General features: G+C 47.8%; 1 protein-coding gene across 3 annotated transcripts in view; it reads left to right on the top strand.

Moving 5' to 3' along the window:
* The window catches only part of GGCX (gamma-glutamyl carboxylase), a 485,190-nt gene that overhangs the window by 149,335 nt on the left and 319,914 nt on the right, over positions 1-15,941 (top strand). For all 3 annotated transcript variants that reach the window (XM_069619048.1, XM_069619047.1, XM_069619049.1), the window contains one exon: positions 8,127-8,233. In XM_069619048.1, the coding sequence (XP_069475149.1) occupies positions 8,127-8,233 (107 nt within the window). The remainder of the gene's footprint in view (positions 1-8,126; positions 8,234-15,941) is intronic.

Genomic DNA, 15,941 nt, shown 5'->3' on the forward strand with positions numbered 1-15,941 from the left:
TACTACTGTGGAAAAATAGGTAACTACTGTGGTATTGCCAAAGGTGCAGCAGAGGAAGATATGGCGTATGGCATTCACCGATCAGCCTTGCTAGAGCCTCAGGGCAAGACATTCATGGACACCCTCATTGAAATAGGGTTTAGGCAATTGAATGGCAAATTTCCACCAAATGTATTCACAAAGGTAAACTTCCCTGGGGCAAGATGCCATTCAACAATCGATTATTTTATACTTGGTTTTGAGAATTGTCCCTGGATTAAAGATTTTAAGGTAGTTTGCTGGGTCGAAAATGATCATGACCCTTTAGTCTTTGACCAGAAGAATGACTCCCTTCTTCTGGACTGGGGATGAAAGTTCACTTCAACTCTTGGGTACTTCTTAGGGGAATTATTCCCTTGCCTATGTCAAAATTGTCTTCCAACATAAAAGGCACAGATCAAGCAGTTATCCTTGGCAGACACACTGCCTATTGTCTAACACTTTGTATCTGAAAGTCCTTATCTTTGATTACCAGGAGAATGACTTCCTCCTCCTGGTATCGCAAGTTCCCAGTTTCACACAACCAGGGGTAATGACTCCCTTCCCCTGGTCTTTCTTGAATACAGGAGAATGCCGCCCTTCTCCTGGTAACTTGGTTTCGGGGTTTAACAACGCCGTGGGGGATGCCACCCTTCCCCTGGCCGTTCTGCCACTTGCTTTACCACAGTTCACAACACCAGGGGGAATGACTCCCTTCCCCTGGCTTTTCTTATACTTTAGTTGTGGCAGACCTGGGTCATTCTCCTGTCAGGTACTGCCACGAAGAAGATGACTTTGGATGGATCTTCTTTTGTAGGTATGGGTCCCAGACCCTATTTTCTCTATGGCTCACATCAAGCAGACCTGGTTCACTCTCCTACCGGGTACTGTCCCGTAGACGAGGGTTTCTCTGGCTCCTCTTTTGTGGGTGAGGGTCCCAGACCCATGGGTGTGCTGTTTTCCCAGGGTTTCCATCTTCGCCCCTTCTGAGTGTATTTGGAGTCCTCTGACTCCCTCACCAACTGTCCCAACATCCCTGGTACCTTTTGGATTTTTGCTGGCTTCCTCCGGTAGGTCTGGGCTTCTCCAGGCTTTGGCTGTGCTCCCCTGCCCCCCTGATTCTCTTGTTCTCTTGCTGGCTGCGGCGGCTCTGCAGCATATAGCTTCTCTCAGCGTGCGTGTCTGTACTTGCGTGCACTGTCCAGGCTCCTCGCATGCCTGGACCTTTTGGCTTGCCGGTTTTCCATCTGATGATTCCTCGTCTGACTGAATAGGGACATCTTGGCTCCCTTGTTCACTTCCCGATCAGCGGTCTCTGCTGAACCGCTTCCTCGTTCGCGGTTCCTCCAGGGAGGGCTTGACTCATGAATAAGTCCTTCCTTCCTCTTTATTCTGAATGGGCACTGGCAACTAGAATTCCCATTCAAGCTCTCATCATGGATCTTCATTGTTCCACACCTCCTCCTTGTCTCAGTACTTGTCAATGGAGTCATCCCTAGGTAGTCTCTACTCTTCCTCGTCTCAGTGGATCTTATGTCACTGGCCCTACATGTTTTTGTGGTGTAGGTTGAGGAGCCGGAATTGGGAGGGGGGGGTCATACTGCATTCTTCCAAGATGTCCGTCACTGTTCACATGAGTTCCTTCTGCTGCTGTGTACCATCCCCAGGGGGGCTATCGGGTAGCTGCCTCACCACCCTGGCTTCATGGGGGAGGGGGATCCCGCTCAGGGGTGTGGGACGGTGAGGGGGTTAAGTGACGACATCTATGGATTTGTCACAGCAGTTGGAAGGCACTACTTCCTGAGATCATTCCTCTTGTAACACCCCAGGTTAGCATCCACCAAGATCACCGGAGGGAGTAAGAAAGATAAGGGTATTGCCTTTAGGTCCTCACCACTAGCCAGCCAGACGCTACAATTTAGGTGTTTCCATCTCCGGATTTGGGGAAGTGTGGTCTAGGTTTGATGGAGAGATAGAAAGTGACAACAACAGCATACTACTAATGCAAAGTAGTATAGGAATCTGTAGCAACATTTGTCTATTAACCCTCACTTGAATGTGAAGTGTAACTTTTCGAACCAGTAGCCCCCTTGGGCATTTTTGTGTTTTTAAGGTCTAATTCTGTGTACCTAGACCTACAACATTTAGATGTGTGTCTTAATCCTTTTTGAATTGATTAAAATGTGACTACTCCAACTCCCTAGCCTCGTATGTGATCTCCATCAGCTAGTATTTATTAAACATAGCCTGCTGTTTTGCATACCTACCTCTATTGCATGGTTGAACAGGGGTAGCTTTTGAGTCAATCTTTCACTATATACGTGTAACTTGCCTTCCCGACTCAAAGCCCCCCTTAAACAAAAAAGAATGCATCCCTAGCCCTACACTTTTTTCTGCTTTTCTGAGTGAGAAAGTGGGACAGCCTTTAGTTGGACTTTGTTTAAATACTTAATCAAAACCCTTAAACAGTTTTTGAGAGTTGATGTGCTCTTGAGGCCATCTGTGAATGATCCAACTGAGTGGGTTGGGTCTAATGTGTAAGCCCACTATCTGTTGATGGGCACAGCACATATAGTCAAAAAGGGAACAACGGATAATTAATAACACGGCATTAAGATCACAAGCATGACCCCAGATGCCAACACTGAAAACATTCACTGTAAATCCTAAACCCCTAGGACATAGTATTATGCATAGTACAAATGCACATCTAATAGGAAATGTAGGAGCCAGAAGGGGACGGGATAACTTACACAAAGCCAGAGACCACCATAAGTCTGAATACCTTTAGATTGATAACACCAACACATTACATACATAGAGAATAGTAACAGAAATATTTTTCATTAAAGCATCAAAGCCAAGCATTTCTGATTGTAAACAGTGGAATGTTAGTCTTTAACTATACGTATAAAAAATTGGTATAAGATAAGTTTTCAGTCTTTGGCCTAAAACTCACTGGACTCAAGAGGGGCACAGGAAACATTTCCAGAGGCTTGTGAGTACCTCTAAAGTCGCTTTTGGGGAGTTGCAGGTACTTTCAAATGTTCCCCATTGCAACAAGCGTAAAGTCAGTAGGCAAAGCAATGGTCATGGGGGATGGGGGAAAGGAAGGTAATTTCCAGTCCTACCTTGCAGAAAAGAAAACCGCAACCAACTCCATGGGATGCCAGAGGTGTTGAAGTGCTCCAGTGCCAGCTTTGAGAACCAGCAGACACAGGAAATGATGCAGCCAAACAGGATTCATGCTAAAGGAAGCCAATGGCCAGGGACGGTAGAATGGGACCTGCAGAGAGACCTTCGACCATGGGGTCTCTTGAGGGTAAATATCACAACCAACCCACCTAGGGCCCAGAGGTTGAAAACGTTGTAGTTCCCAAAAAGAATGTTCTGGAGAGGTGAAACAACCCGGTCAGTACAGCTCTTCTGTAGGCAGTTTACAGGATCTGCTCAACCAGGGACTTGAATCCCAGACCGACTATGGCACAGGTGGCCAAAGGGAACAACAAACTGTTTTCACAGAGTGGAATTCACCAGCCAGAAGATAAAGCAACATCAAGGATGTCTCCTCGAAGGTTGTCATCTAAACCAGTATCCCACAACACGTGGAATATTGGGGTCCCAATACCCTTCTGGGAGGGGGCAGCTTCCTACAACAAGGTGGTAAAATAGGAAGACTGGGGAAAAACAGTCAGGGAGAGGGTTTCCACACACAGGTCCCAGCTAAGCAACGAGGGAGAGCAGGGGAAGGGAGAGGACACCCCAGGAAGAACGACTAGCAGCTGAAACTCCAAACTGGAGGGAAGGTACAGACGCACAAGTCCAGGCAGCGGATCTGTGAAAATTGCCTACAGGCCATTTTTACTGCAACACAGTTCCACAGATTCAGTTTTGGCACTCTGGGAAACTTTCATTCATCAACCCTCTTCCCACCCCCACCTTCCTGACCCTATCTTGACTTGTGCTAAGACCTGACTCCTTCTCCACCCCAACCTGTTCCCCTCCACCCTGTCCTTGTGCCTTACCTCCCTCCGCCAACGTCCCATTCCTTAGCTGCTGCTTCAGCTTCCTTCCTGTCTCTGTCAGGCATACGAGAAATGCGCTTGCAGCTATTTCCAAACAGGACATGGTGTGAAAAAAGCAGCCTGCCTATGGCAAAACTGTGAAGTCTCTACCTGGCATTACCAGGTAGAGGATAGCTCAGGGAGGATAGCTCAGGGGCAATGTGCTTGCCTTGGAAGCAAGACACGGAGCAACACAGGTTCGATTCCCGGGTCCGCGCTTAGAAACCTCTGGGTATTAAGCGAGTTATACCAAACTAAGGCTCATAATTGTAGCAGCAGTTTTTGAATGCCAAATCTTCTAGCTGGTAAGTATACCACCAGACCTCCAAGAAAATGTTGACCGATCTGAATGCAGGATCAGGGTCTCCCCTAGATATGCCTAAACCCTCATGGTCTGGCCTAAGCCAGCCCTCTAATTACACACTAGTGATCCTGACAAACCATTTGTCCCCAAAACATGCCACAGAATGGGTAATGGCTGACGTAGGGCTAGGAACTGGCTTAAAGCATTCTAAACCACATTAAAGGTGCAGGGCTGTGCTCAGCAGCCATTTCAGGCCTTCCTTATGATTGCCTAGGGCAAAGGTATGGCCCAACAACCAAATGGCCTGAGAGCAGGAATTAAACACTTAAGTACTGCAATGGCTTCTAATGTGGTAAATCTGCTTACTCTCCAGCAAAGCCAAAACTAAATCACAGCTGCAACCACCCTTAAAACAAAGTAGGGTGGTAGTCACCCATGGGGTAAAATGGAGAGTGGGTGGCTTAAAAAGCATACCTGTCTCAGGAGTCGTACGGGATACCATGGGACCATATACTAAAAAAAGGAGCTAGTCATCCCACCAGTCCACGGGTTGAAGCACCGCTCTGGGCCTTCACAGATATGGTAGTCCGGCAGGCCTTCACCGGGCCAATCGCAGGAAAGTATGCTGGGCCTCTTCAGGAGTCGTCTAGAGATCTTCAATCAACTGCTCGTCTAAACAGAATACTTTGCTCCAATGCTGATCTGAAGAAATGGCAGCAGGAATCGCCGTCTTATCCTATATTCTGGCTGCAAGCAGGTCCAAGACCACCACTGGTAAAGATCTGCACCATTTAAACATCCAGCACCACTGTGGATTTCACTCATGCCACACACCTACACTTTCAGGCACAACAGATGTGAAGTGGGACCAGACAATCCCACCCCTTCCTGTGCAAAGCACACACAGTCATCACTAGACTGAGATAGCAGCAGGTTTCCCTGGCAGGTGCATGACTTTATATGGGATTTCCTGACCAAAGAAGGCCAAACCACAAGCGAACATGTGGCACGGCCATTTTAGGGCACTAGCCACGCGGTAAACACAAATGCACACTAGAAATGATGCAAACATTGTAAGAAGGTATCTGCTGCCACCATCTTGTCTTTATGCACATGTAAGCAAAAATCTCAAGTGTAAAAGACTAGACTGATACAAAACTATCCCCACTGCAAAGCATTGTAAAATGTGTGCACTGTCAAACTTTTACCAAAAAGGTAAAAAGACAAAAGGAAACAGTTTCCCAGTACTGATAGTCTAAAGAACTGATCATTTTTCTCATAAAAATATGCGCAAAAGGCTAGGGGAGTGAAACTGAAGGCTGAAGCCTTAAGGTTTCACTTCCCTGTAAAAATTCAGGACAGGATTAAAACAAAGCAAAAGGTTTGGGGGTTCAGAGAATATGCAGGGAAATCTGCTAAAAGAAACATCTTTTCTAACAAGCACCCAGCTTGCATCTTGGCCTCGCCTAGCAGCTGGTACTTCTTTGCCTTGCTTCACTGTATGGACTTGGCATATGTTTTCACCGCTCTAGCCGCTGGTTGCATCCTGTGTGGATTAGGATACCTCTTTAAACACCCCTTCCTGCAAATCTATTTTTCCCCTTGCTTAGCAATTTTGTCGGGCTGTGTTAATTTATACCTCCAACCAGTGTTTGCCCTCCTGTGCCAAAGACACCTTTTATTCTTCCTCAGGGTCCATCATCTCACAGCACAATTAGCCCCAAGAAGCTCACTGTTTTCTCTAGCTTTGTAAATGTTCTCCACCCATGTCTGAAATATAACCTCAAGCTGGCCTGTGGCTTTCCTCCTCTGTGGTCTATGCCAGTGTCTGTGATCTAGCCCTCTCTAGGCTCTCCAGTGTCTCTCTTGGCGGTCTTGCCTCTGCATTGCTCTGAGAGATATCCCTAAACATGCTCTTAATTTTCTTCCCCCCCTGGTCTCTGCCAGGATCTGAGAAAAGACTCAGTTGGCCCTTGACTTTTACAAGTTTCTCACTCCTGTCGTCACCTCGCTTTTTTCTTTCTTGCTTTTTTTTGTGTAACTCTCCTTCCCTCTTTGCTTCAAGACAGTAGCCCAGTGTGGCACCCTCTGCAGAGCCTGTTGTCCTTTTTAATAGGGTGGCTGATTAGACTACTTGTCCAATCTATTGGGTTATTTCTCCTTCTCACCCAAATCCCTGTTTGTGAATAGTTAATCCCTGGTTCTAATCTCTCTATGATCAGACGTGTTAATAAATCCCAGAAGTGATTTCTTTTGTGGCTGATACTTGCTGCCCTGTTAGTAATTGTAACTAATTAAAGATTGCATAATGGCAAGCAAAGATTTAAAAGGATGCACTTGCATTTTGAAGTCTGGCTTGTTTCTGATCTGTGCTCTTGCTTTTTATTTTGCTGCGTGCGTGGGGGATGAGTTGACTTCTGTTGCTTTCTGCAACCTTCTAGTGAGTTACTCTGGCGTTTGAGTAAGCAGCCGCAGATGACCAGCATTCTGTGCTCTGAGCATGGTCTTTGTTCTTGTAACTCCTCCACAGCAACCTCTTCTTCCCTTGTAGACTTCCTTTCTGGGGCACTCCTTTTGTTTATTACACTTTGGTTCATGTCCTTTTGGCGAATGGTGTGTGGGTGGGTACAGGGCAGTCATGGCAGTGAGGCCACGTGATGAGGTGAAGGCCAAACTCACTAGTCTGACCCCATGATATGATTAAACATCACAATCATGGGAAGTTTCCCAAGCTTGCACACCTGAGCTTGGGAAACTTCATGATCAAGGATACTAGGGGGGTCTCTGGGATACCCACCCCATATGCCTCTTACATGTAGCACTTGACACATGGACGGGAATACACAGTTCCTAGAACTCTCCTGATATTCATACAACTTGTTTCCATAAAATTTGTTGTAAAGGGTTGGCTAGTCCTACTTCTATTGTGACAGAGAATGCATGGTATAATATTTCAAAGATGCAGCAGATTGTGGAGGCTATGCAAAAAAGACATTGACACTCCTGAACATGTTCTCTTATTATACTCTTGACTTGAATGATTATAGAACAAAGGGCATTATATTTATAAAGGAAGATTTGGAGTAGCCTTCAATAGTTCTGTGTTTTGGAGATGTGCTTAATTAAAATACTGTGTTATTAGAAAATAATTATATGTTGAGGAATGGATAGGCTTTGTAAATGTGGATACATTCAGGTACAACGTGTGTTCTTAATGTATTTAAAGATTAACATAAAAATCAATTTCTGATATGTGCAAATAATTTGTTGGTAGCTGTGCATACCACAAGCCCTTTGAAATCCTATGCCTATATGAATTTGCCAGACTTGACATTTCCTGGAGGAAAATTGATTTGTCCACCTGAGAACATGAGATCATGACATGGGTTTACTAGGAGGGTTTTTCAGAACCGCTACTGGTGTAAGGTTATTGGAAGCCAACAGTGATTGATCTGCAAGGTTTGCACACATTCTAACTAAACTCTCATTTGAGTGAGTGGCTGAGCAGCACGGCTTACAATATAGAGGTCTAGAGATTGTTGTAAAGTACAGTTAACATTAACAAGGACTTGTTGGATAATGTATCATCAGTCTTCGAATCATAAGGCACACAACCTGGCTTCTTAACAGGGAGGGAAACTTGGTTTGAGGAAGTCCTGTGAGGGAGGAAGTGGCTAATACCTGCTGTTGTGTCTTTTAAGCCCTGATGTATCCCTGATGTATTTATCTTCCTCCTACAGATCTTCATTGTTTACTTCATCGCAGGCTTGAAGAAGCTGGATGCTGATTGGGTAGAGGGATATTCCATGGGCTCTCTCTCACGACATTGGCTTTTTGATCCCTTCAAGTAAGTACTTTCTGGTATGGGGGGGCTGTTTGGGCTGAATGCTGGGTTGAGTATGCCATACATCTGAGATAAATCGTTGCCAGCAGGGTCTCTACATTAGTCTAGGTACGTCACTGAGGTGGTAATGCAAAATCGGTCCACCTACAGCGGGGATCTAAAGTGAGATTAGTTACTATCCAGTGAGATTATAAATCGTGACAGATCAGTGAGAGGGATATCAGATTTTTTTTCAATGAGTGAAAAAATCCCAAGTAATGATCATCGGTCCAAATATAAGGAAAAGCCAGGAGAACATGTTCTGGACAAACGCCTGAAAGCAAGAAAACCTCAAATATTCCTGCACTTCATTTTGTTGTTTGATTTATACATTCACCTGGACACACCATCCATAATGTACACCCTCTAAAGCCAGAATAAAGCCTAAAAGATAAGCAAATTCAACTATTAAATAAGGCACACCTCAGCAGTTTACTGCGCAGAAAATTGAGGCAAAAAATTAAGAAATTGTAGCATTTCGGCAGAACTCTCCATCTCAGAGGGGGATATGACTAGAATTAAGAATGAAAAGATGTGGGAGACAATTCATGCTCAAAGCAGCCAACAGCATGGGTTGGAGTGTGAGATTTAATGTGTCCAGCCCATAATCCAGGTACCCAAAAATCCATTTTAGTTAAGAAAGCAAAGGCAGAGTGATTAACCCAAGTAAGCTCCAAATACAGGCTGTACTTTAAACCCTCTACTTAAGTACCATGTATAGTAATACTCCTACATTAGCAAACAACCTCTACCATAGACGTTCTTCCTCACATCTTTAGGTACATACAAAAGTAATCAAAAATCCCAAATGTCAAGAGCATATGGTGATACACAAGTATCATCATCGCACTGAGTTGTGAAGGCTCCTGGCACTGGCTGGACACAGTTCTTTGTCAGGCTTGAGGTCGATAAGGTGCATGAACAGAACTGTGTAGATCTCCAGTACTGACTGGACCTGCCGCGGCTGCTGATCTAGTTGGGTGCTGTCTCCTCCACAACATTGCCCTCTGTGTTGTGTGTCACTCTTTCATCCCGTGCAGTGCCTGTGACGTTTCAGCAATTATAATTACATTAATAAAACTCTGAGCCGCTGATTAGGTGGTTTGGATTACGAAGAGAATCCAATTCTTTATTAATATAACCTTTTTCTTTTATGAACTTTGATAAATGATATGTCTTCTCTTGAGGAATTGCCCAGCTTCTCTATCTGGTTGCCACAGCAGGTAAGTATAGTTAAGAGTCAATTTAGCTGCTTTAATGTCCTTTCAGTTTTTGACCTTTTTCCTCTTTCTGTGTCTTTCTCTTCATCAGTCTCTAAGGTTATCTCTATCCATGTTTGTTGCTTATTTTTCTTCTCTCCTCTTTAATCTATTCTTAGTTCTCTGTGTCTTGGTTGTCTTTTCTTTTAACCCTCCTCCTCTTTTCATGCAAGGGCCTCTCTTCTGTCCCCTTCAGCCTATTAGATGTCTGACCACCTTGCTCCTCACATTAGGCAAAAGCTCTTCCTCAATAGTTTGTAGCGCAACAGCGCTTTATGCCCAGTTCGTAGCACAACGGTGCTTTATAAACAATTTTTAGCGCAACAGCGCTTGCTTATTGACTTCCAACGCGGCTGCGATTGTCTTACCCCAGCCTTTTCATTGGAAGCGCAACGGCGCGGTTTCCTTTCGAAACGCCTCACCGCTGCTCGCCTGGATCACTTCACACGGGCCTTCAGCTGCTCGCCGGGATCACGTCACACGGGCCTTCAGCTGCTCGCCTGGATCACGTCACACGGGTTTTCTCCAAAACGAGCGGTGCTGTATCACTCTCTTCTCCCTCATAAACACTTGCGTTGGTTCATACCTCTCTCAGAAGTCGTCTTCACATGACGGTTTCTCTCTCTCTCTCCGGCGGTAACGATCGCCTCGTCAGCTTCACTGGAATCGTTCGCCTTGTAACTATATCATTCAAGAAGGCGGCTTCACAGATCAGCAGCAGTTACATTCGCAGCTTTGCGAGGACGACAATGATCGTCCACATTTCTTCATAAAAATCACCTCCTTTTTTCACGTAGGGACACCAGCACACCATCAGCTGTGTCCGTTCAGATCAATACGCCCAGCTGAATCCGTTGGGCTCGACCTCCTCCTCGTCACATACCGTTTCCTAGGGAACACAGAGTTGGTTAGAGGAAAGTCCATGCAGGAATCACTTCCTGATTCTGTAGTCATGCCTTAATAGACTTCTGCCGTGTACACAAAGAAATCAGAGGCATGAGAAAGATCTACACATTGTCACAGTGCCCCATGCCCTTTCTAGCTCATCATTGTCCGCCTGCATCCCATGCTTATCCCGCCACATACTGTCTCCCATTTCCCTGCCCTCTGGAGCACTGGTAGCAATAGGGTACATGGGAGAGTGTCAGATGATCAGAAAACTATGGTACCCACACAAGAGGCCCATTGATCAGAGGGCCACTGGGAGATCTCTAATGTTCCCTGTAGGTCAGGCCATCACTGGTTGTTTTTGATAATATTGATTATTTATTGAGTATTTGTTAGCCGCCTATACAACTCACAATCATGGTCCTACAAGGCTTTGTGACATTCGGACAGTGAAGAGAAGTGTGGGAGATAGCGAGGGGAGGTAGGAAGGGACAGGGTAACGGACAAGTGCTGGTGGGAGCCGGGGAGCCAGGGGAGGAGGCCACTGGCTAAGTGCTAGAGCGGAGGAATCCCATGGTAGAGATACTCAGCCGGCAGGCAGTGGCCCACAAGGGCAGTGCTGAAGTGGGGAGGTGGGGTCGTGCTGGTGTCAACTGGATAGAGGGTCTGTAACCTGTGAGATTCATGATGTCTCAGCAACAGTGGGGTGATTGATTGTTTATTTGTGTAGCACCTATACACAATGTGTTTCAAAGCGCTTCAAGGAGGAAGGGAGCATGGAAAAATAGTTACATTCTTACAGGTCCTTGAAACAATCAGAATGTGAGAAAAAAAACGATCATATCATAACAGATAGTACAAGTGCATGGAACAATAAGGGAGAGGTGAGGAAGGAAAAAAGGAGACAATACAAGCAGTAACATTACTATGCCTAATGGCAATTGTTACAGTGCGAGAATGACAAGAGGAGGGGAGGTGTGGGGGAGGGGAACGAGGGGAAGAAGAGAGGAACAAAGCATGTGACTATCTTAAAGGGTCAGCGACTGAATCGAGATAGTGCCGGGGAGGGAGAGGGGGGAAGGACAAGAAGGAAAGGAGGGGGACAGACAATCCATTATCAGAGGTCAAGGACCATTGATAAGAGTAAGTGCTTTGGTAGTAGAAAAGTAAAAGGGGCACGGGGAGGGGAAGATGGCTGCAGAAGGCAAGCAACTACAATTACTATGCCTGACGGCAATTGAGGTAGTGCCAAATTTACACAGGACAAAGGGTAGGAGAGGAGAGGGGGAGGGAAGCTGCTGCATAAGACAGGCAGCTACAATTACTATGCCTGACGGCAATTGGGGTAGTGCCAGAGTTAGACAGGAGGGAAGGAGGATAGGGTGGGGGTGGGGTGAGGGAGGGACTTAAGGTCTGACAAACAAATGGTCATGGGGCAGGGGGGATAAACAAATGGTCACTGGGGCAGGGGGATGCACACATGGTCACGGGGCAAGTGGGGAAACACATGGTCGTGGGGGCAGGCGGATGCACACATGGTCGTGGGGGCAGGGGGGACACACTCATGGTCACGGGGAAAAGGGGGGGACACATGGTCCCGGGAGGACACCCACATGGTCACGGGGGCAAGGAGGGACACATGGTCCCGGGAGGACACCCACATGGTCACGGGGGCAAGGAGGGACACACACATGGCCACCGGGCAAGGGGACACACACATGGTCACAGGGGCAAGGGGACACACACATATGCTCACGGGGGTAAAGGGGGACACATGCATGCTCACGGGGGCAAGGGGACACACACACATGCTCATGGGGGCAAGGGAGAACCCATACATGCTCACGGGGGTAACGGGGGGACAGACACATGGTCACAGGGGCAAGGGGGGGACACATACATGTTCACGAGGCAAGGGGGGACATACATGGTCACAGGGGCAAGGGGAACACACGTTCACGTGGCAAGGGGGACACACACATGCTCACGGGGCAAGGGGGGACACATACATGGTCACGGGGGCATGGGGAACACACATGGTCACGGAGGCAAGGGTGGACACACACATGGTCACGGGGGCAAGGGGAACACACACATGGTCATGGGGGGGCACATACTCACGAGGGCCGTCCATGCGGCATACCGTGGTGGACAGGGGTAGACGGGGCCTTTGTTGTGGGCCTTCGGTGTAATGGCCAGCTCCCGCCTCCCGGTTGCAATGATTGGCTAAAAAGCCAAGTGCAACCAATGGGAGGTGGGAGCAGGGCCAGGCCAGACAACAGAGAGCCAGTGAGGAAAACTTCGGCCATATTGGAGGGCTGGAGAACAGAGAGCCAAGAATGGAGGGTGCACGAGGTGCAGGCACACAGGTGGAATAAGCAGCAGCACAACACTCGCAGGAAAGGGAAAGAGGAGGAGAAAAGCAGAGTTTTCAGAACTTTCCGAAACTAAAGGAGGTCCGGCTCAAGTCTGAGAGGAGCACAGAGGCTGTTCTGAGAGGCACTGGCTGAGGAGAGACCTGCCCCCCACTTTCTGCTTGGAGAAGCATTTCCCAAGCAGAGAGTTGGAGTTAGACGAGCAGAGGTCTCTGGCAGGGAAGTATTTATGCAGGGAAAGTTGGAGATAGCCTGGTCCCAGGCCCCAGAAAGCCTTGTGGATGATGCAAAGGGTCTTAAATGTAATCCTTGCGGCCACCAGGAGCCTGTGAAAGAGATTTTAGGGCTGGAGAGATACAGTCCCTGGGCTTCAGGCCAATGATTAGTCTTGCAGCCCTATTCTGGATTAGCTGAAGGGGGTGTAGGGAGGAAAGGTGAAATAATTGAGCAAGAGGTGTTAGAGTAGTCCAGCCTAGACCAGAGCTCTGGAGACGTTAAGCTTCTGGGGAAAGGTGAGGAAAGGAAGAATGCATCTTAGGAGGTGAACTAAAGTGGTTCTTCTTGGCAAGGTCCAAGATGTGAGGGGTGAAGGAGAGAGCGGAGTCGAACACCGCAAGCTGTTTGGCCTCACAAGATGATGAGTAGAGGGTCCCAAAACAGGCGGCCAGAGGGGTAGGATGGAAACAGGGTGCAGGTGTCCCAATGAGAAGGCTCTCCGGTTTACTGGCATTAAGACAGAGATTGTTAGCCACACCATGCCTGGATGGCGATCAGACATTCGGGGATGAGCGAGGAGGAGGGGGAGGAGGTGGTAGAGGGAGGTTTGAAGCTAAGCTGTGTCATCAGCATAAAACTGGAAGTGAAGAGGGAAGATCAGGTGAGCAAGAGGGGTGAAATAGATATTGAAGACCCACGGCAATAGGATAGAGCCCTGAGGGACGCTGCAAGTAGAGAGTGGGGTGGTGGAGGAGAAACTTCCCAGTTGCAGCTGGGAAGAGCAATTAGTGAGGAAAGGGGTCAGACTATCCAGTGCCCAGTCTGTGATGCCAAGGGTATCGTAGAGCCATTTTATGAGGATAGAATGCTTGGACATGTCAAAGGCAGAGAGGTCGAGGAGAATGAGAACAGCATGAGAGTTGGAGTCTAGATATACATATCTTCACAGGTGTTCAGGAGAGCGGTCTCTGTGCCTCTGGATGTCTGGAATCCAGTTGATGGTCATGTTGGCAACCTATCAAGTTCAATATGGCGGTTCAGTGAGGGAGGACCAACTTCTCCAAGACTTTACCCAGTAAGGGAGTAGTGTAGATGGGGCGATAGTTAGCTAGGCAGGATGAGTCAGTGGATGGCTGTTTTAGAAGAGGGTGCACAAGGGAGTGCATGAGGAAAGGAGGGAAAGAACCATTGGCGAGGGAGTGGTTATAGACATCGGCAAGAGCTGGGGTGAGAGAAGGTATGTTGTCCTTAATTGTTCTAGAAGAGAAGGGGTGCACCTGTGTGGATGAGACCTTCATAGAGCGGTCAACTTTAGAGTCTTAATCGGGTATTATGGGCCAGAGTGAGGAAAGTATGGGGGTAGGAGGGTAGCCAAGGGAGGCTGGTGGTTTGGGGCGGGATGGGTGGTGAGGGAGGAAGGAAGGAAGGAAGGAAGGTTGGTTCACGGATGCTAGATCTGTCATACCAGCTGTTGCGCTTGGAGGCAGGCTTCAGGAAGATCCTCATGATGGGGGCAACGATGTTCAGGGTGTTGGAGAGGTGAAGGATAGTGAGGACAGTCTCGGAGGGGGAGTCGGAAGCAGGGGAAGGAGGAGAGATGAATGTGGAAGCAAAGGCAGCGACTGACACTCGCTTCATCGGTCAAATGACGGTGAAGGAGTCTGGCAGTGTAGGGGAAGGTTCAGACAACGGACCAATGAGCTCCAAGCAGGTGGAGAGGGTGGTGGTGACTGGATTAGAGATGGGGCTGTCTCTAGAGATGAAGGCATCCAGAGTTGGACTGGAGGGAACAATAGTCAGAGAAAGGGAGCCACAGAGGTCACAGAACTGTGAGGTGGATGATTCAGGGGAGTTGAGGTGGATATTGTAATCCCAGAGGAGGAGGAGGAGGAGGAGTTTGGAAGAAGAGGTCAAGAGGGAGGAGGTGAGGTCAGCCCATTCAGAATGGAAGGGAGAGATGGGGCCGGGGGGCCTGTAGATGTTGGCGAAGGTGAGTGTGAGAGTAGGAGATGCCTCCGAGCCTTGCAGACAAGGCATTCAAAGGAGGCGTAAGATTGAGTAGGTATGATGGCGGCAGGAACCCACTCAGGGAAAATCAGAGACACTCGATCTCCGGAATGGTTGGGCCTGGGTTTGGAGAGGATTTTGGAGCCCTCAGGAAGGGGAGTGTCAAGAGCAGTGACAGAGCTGACATTAAACCACGTCTCAGTAAGGGCTAGGACGTCTAGGTCAAAGTCTTCAAGAAGGAGACGGATGTCAGAGTTTGCAGCCCTTGCCAAACTCAATTTTTGGGCCTGGCAATCCCATAATGTGTGTCTGTATTGCATTATTCCTGTAGGTTTACCCAATGCTTTGCTTGTATACCTCTCTTTTTGCTGTCTTGGGTGGACCCAAGACCTGTGCACCATGTGTTCCTACGTTCCCATATCATAAATTTGACTTTTTGCAACAAACTATGAGGGTACTAGCAAGGCAAACATGTTTGGAGTTTGCTGGGCCCACAGCCCTCTCCTCTCCCTCGCATCTCTTTCCCCGTGCCCCAGGCCCCCTCCTCCATTTCCACATTAGCTGTGATGTCCAGCCTCCAAGCCCCCATAGGCTTTCCTCACTTCCTCCCCAGCACGCCCCCTGCCTCCTGATTGAATGTTCCTCGGGTGTAGCAACCTAAGAGGATAGCTTCTTAATAGAACCTCACAGGGCAGCCGGCAAAGGGCACCTTCCATTGGGCACTTACCTTCCCTGTTTGCCTGTTCACCCTGGTTCCTCAGCCGCGCTGGACACTACGCTCGCCCTTTACATCTACTTCCAGGTAAGACGTCATTGTTTCTTACCACTGCGGTAGTTACCTCAATGGTGTTGCGCTTTTCAGACTGTTCAAATTGTAGGTTTATCGCAGTGAATCTAGCCATCGTTTATATTCAGCCTCACATGCAT

Source organism: Ambystoma mexicanum, chromosome 10, assembly GCF_040938575.1.
Source record: "Ambystoma mexicanum isolate Mex_15411 chromosome 10, UKY_AmexF1_1, whole genome shotgun sequence".
Lineage (NCBI taxonomy): Eukaryota > Metazoa > Chordata > Amphibia > Caudata > Ambystomatidae > Ambystoma > Ambystoma mexicanum.